General features: G+C 53.4%; 1 protein-coding gene across 1 annotated transcript in view; it reads right to left on the bottom strand.

Annotated features, from left to right (window-relative positions):
* NATD1 (N-acetyltransferase domain containing 1) overlaps positions 1-2,183 on the bottom strand; it is a 24,334-nt gene extending 22,151 nt beyond the window's left edge. Inside the window, exon 1 of the mRNA XM_006773947.2 lies at positions 1,129-2,183. Within this exon, the coding sequence (XP_006774010.2) occupies positions 1,129-1,243 (115 nt within the window). The 5' untranslated portion in view covers positions 1,244-2,183. The remainder of the gene's footprint in view (positions 1-1,128) is intronic.
* Positions 2,184-2,827: the final 644 nt, after the last annotated feature.

The raw sequence follows: 2,827 nt of genomic DNA, 5'->3' as shown, positions 1-2,827 counted from the left end.
GTTAGTTAATCACTTTAACTATGAACAATCACACTTAAGCTACATAATCTTTACTTAGGATAATCTCCTTCAGTTACTTCCTTGTAGTTTAACAGAATAGTAGAGTAGTGACCTTGGAATGGAGATAACAAATGCCCTAACCTTTGGAAGAGAATGGATAGGACTAACATCAACTGGTATAAATACAGATGTAACAGGAGAATAAAGAGAACCTGGCTAGAGAACCTGGCTATGCTGATCAATTGAACTCTGCCTCTGTGTCCTTCCTTCTTCGCCGACTCTGTCCACACCTTCGGGAACCTGGACCTGCTGGGAACCTGGCTAGAGAACCTGGCTATGCTGATCAATTGAACTCTGCCTCTGTGTCCTTCCTTCTTCGCCGACTCTGTCCACACCTTCGGGAACCCCTGGACCTGCTGGGGCTGGACCCCAACACATCTCAGTGCTGAGAGGTGGCCGGCGGGTCAGCATGCCCACTGGACAGATGGGAGAGTAGGCAGGGCTTCTGTTCCCTCTGGGAGTGAGAAGGCTAAGCAGCACAAGTAGGTACAGGAGCAGGGAGCAGACCCCGGGAACACCTGGCTGGCATGTGGGGCTTCTCCACACGCAGAGCCTGGTTGGGGAGGGGCCACAGGGTGGTGGCTCAGAGGTTAGGCAGAGGGGGCTGCGGCTTGGGAAAACTCCGGGGACCAGCCAACACAGTGGGGAAGCACATGAAGGCAGACCCTGGATTACCCAGGAGAGCTACTGGTTGGTCCTCTTGCCACACCAGGCACCTCCCTGGCCCTGCATGGGCGGCCCCAGGGGCTATCATGGTGCTATGAGCCCAGGGCTTCCTGGGGCAGCCGCATGGTTCACGCAGGGACCTGGTCTCCAGGGATCTGAACGCAACAGCTGTGGGGGCAGAGGGAGGCCAGAGGCAGCCGACCCTGTGACCTCTGACTTCCCATCTGCAAGTGGGGTGGGAGGCCGTGGGAGCTCCAGGATTCTAGGGCCACAGATGAACCTTCCTTTTAGTTTCCAAAACAGAGATTTATTTACTGAGAATGATTTAGTTTCTACATAAAAACCACCAGCTGCTTCTCATTGGGTTTTTCACACACATCAATTGTGGGGTCCCCTAGTCACCTTCACACCTGCAGCACACAGCTCTTGTTGATGCCAGGAAGGACACTGAGGCAGCAAAGGGTTTCGGGGGTTGGCAGGGGGGCGGGGCTCGGGGTCTCCCCTGGAGAGAATACATGTGGAGGCAGTTTCTCAGCACCTTGCTGACCAGCTGTGTCAGGCCAGAACGCGCCCCGTGGGCTGGCGACGTTTCTGTTTGTTGTGGTGGCACCCGTGGCTCTCTCTCATTCTTCCACGGCCTAGGGCTTTGTGCCTCAGTAACAGCTCAGCTGCAGACACTGTTGTAGTAATTACCTTGGTGAATATGATGTCAAGAACCAAGAAAAGGCCCTACGACGGATAACACAGTCTGTTGTAACTTTCTGCCTTCACCCGTATCTCTCGAGTTTGCACTTCCAGCCACTCCCGCGTTCACAAGTGTCTGCACTAAAATCCCGCCGTCACTGCTGCTGCGATCACACACCTCGCAGCCGAAGCACGCTCTCCTTGGAGTCCCTGCTCCCTTGAGTGGGAGCCGCTGTTTGGTGTATAAACATTAAGTTCAGAGGTGAAGTGGTCCAATGGGGCCGGACTTGGTGAAGACGGTCCCTTACATGTTGTGAATCATCGTTCGGATGAGAGAATGTCCGTGTTCCCTCCAACCTCTTTCCAGTCATGGTTTTTGGAAATATGGGCGATTCAAGGAAAGGATCGGATGACCAGTCATCTCTCCATCTGGCTTCTTCCTTAGTCCCTTCAACATAATTAAACCGAGAAACTTCTCTGTATCTGTATAAGCAACGTGTCCACGATGAAGAGCTAGCAGAGGTTCTGTGGCATTTTCCCATGTGGCGATGGTGTAAATTGGTGTGAGAAGTAACAGATTGAAAAAATCTTTATCAAAAAAAGTTGGTTACTTCACCTACACTGTGTGGGTCTCCACACTGAACAGCTGCGCTGAAATGTCTGCCTCGTCTCCAAGGCGGCGGAGCGTCTCCTCCTGCCCATTCTCCCCAGCGCCGGCGGCCGCCCGCAGTCCTCTCTGCCTCCGTGCGCGCGGACGCCGGGCTCATCGCTCTCTCCCAGCAGCGCCGCCTTCCAGCGAGACATGGTCACCGGTCACCGGCCAGCTGGTCGCAGGGTCTGCACAGAGCTCGCCCACACGTTCTCTGCCGCGACTCATCTTTTTGAAACCTTTCCCATAATGAAAGACGGATGGAAGGATTAGATGGATTGCTCGTCCCATTTCTGGAAATACTGATGGACGAGTAGAGAAAAAGACACAAGTTAACTTGTGACCAGTCAACAATGTTCAGACACGGAGACACGAGTATACTTGTGACCGGTCAGCAAGGGATTAGGTTGCAAAAGCTGCCCCTGAAGAAATAATGGTGCAGAAGGGGGCCACGCCGGTCACCTCCGGGCAGTGATCTGTGCCTGGCGACTTTAACGTCAAGTCCCTGGGTGGCGGCCATTGAGACTTGCTGCTTGTTTTCTGCTTTAAGAGAACTGCCTGGGCCTGGCTGGGAGGCACATTGGTTGGAGCATCACCCTGTACACCAACAGGCTGCGGGTTCCATTCACGGTCAGGGTGCGGACGGGAGGCAACCAATTGATGTTTCTCTCTCCTATCAATGTTTTTCTCTCTCTCCCTCTCCCTTCCTCTCTCTAAAGTCAATAAAAACACCTCCCTAGGTGAGGATTAAGAAAAGGGCACTGCCCT

The sequence above is a fragment of the Myotis davidii genome, unplaced genomic scaffold (genome assembly GCF_000327345.1).
Source record: "Myotis davidii unplaced genomic scaffold, ASM32734v1 scaffold207, whole genome shotgun sequence".
NCBI lineage: Eukaryota > Metazoa > Chordata > Mammalia > Chiroptera > Vespertilionidae > Myotis > Myotis davidii.
The sequence above is the reverse complement of the archived record's forward strand: the minus strand, read 5'-3'. Positions and strand labels throughout refer to the sequence as shown.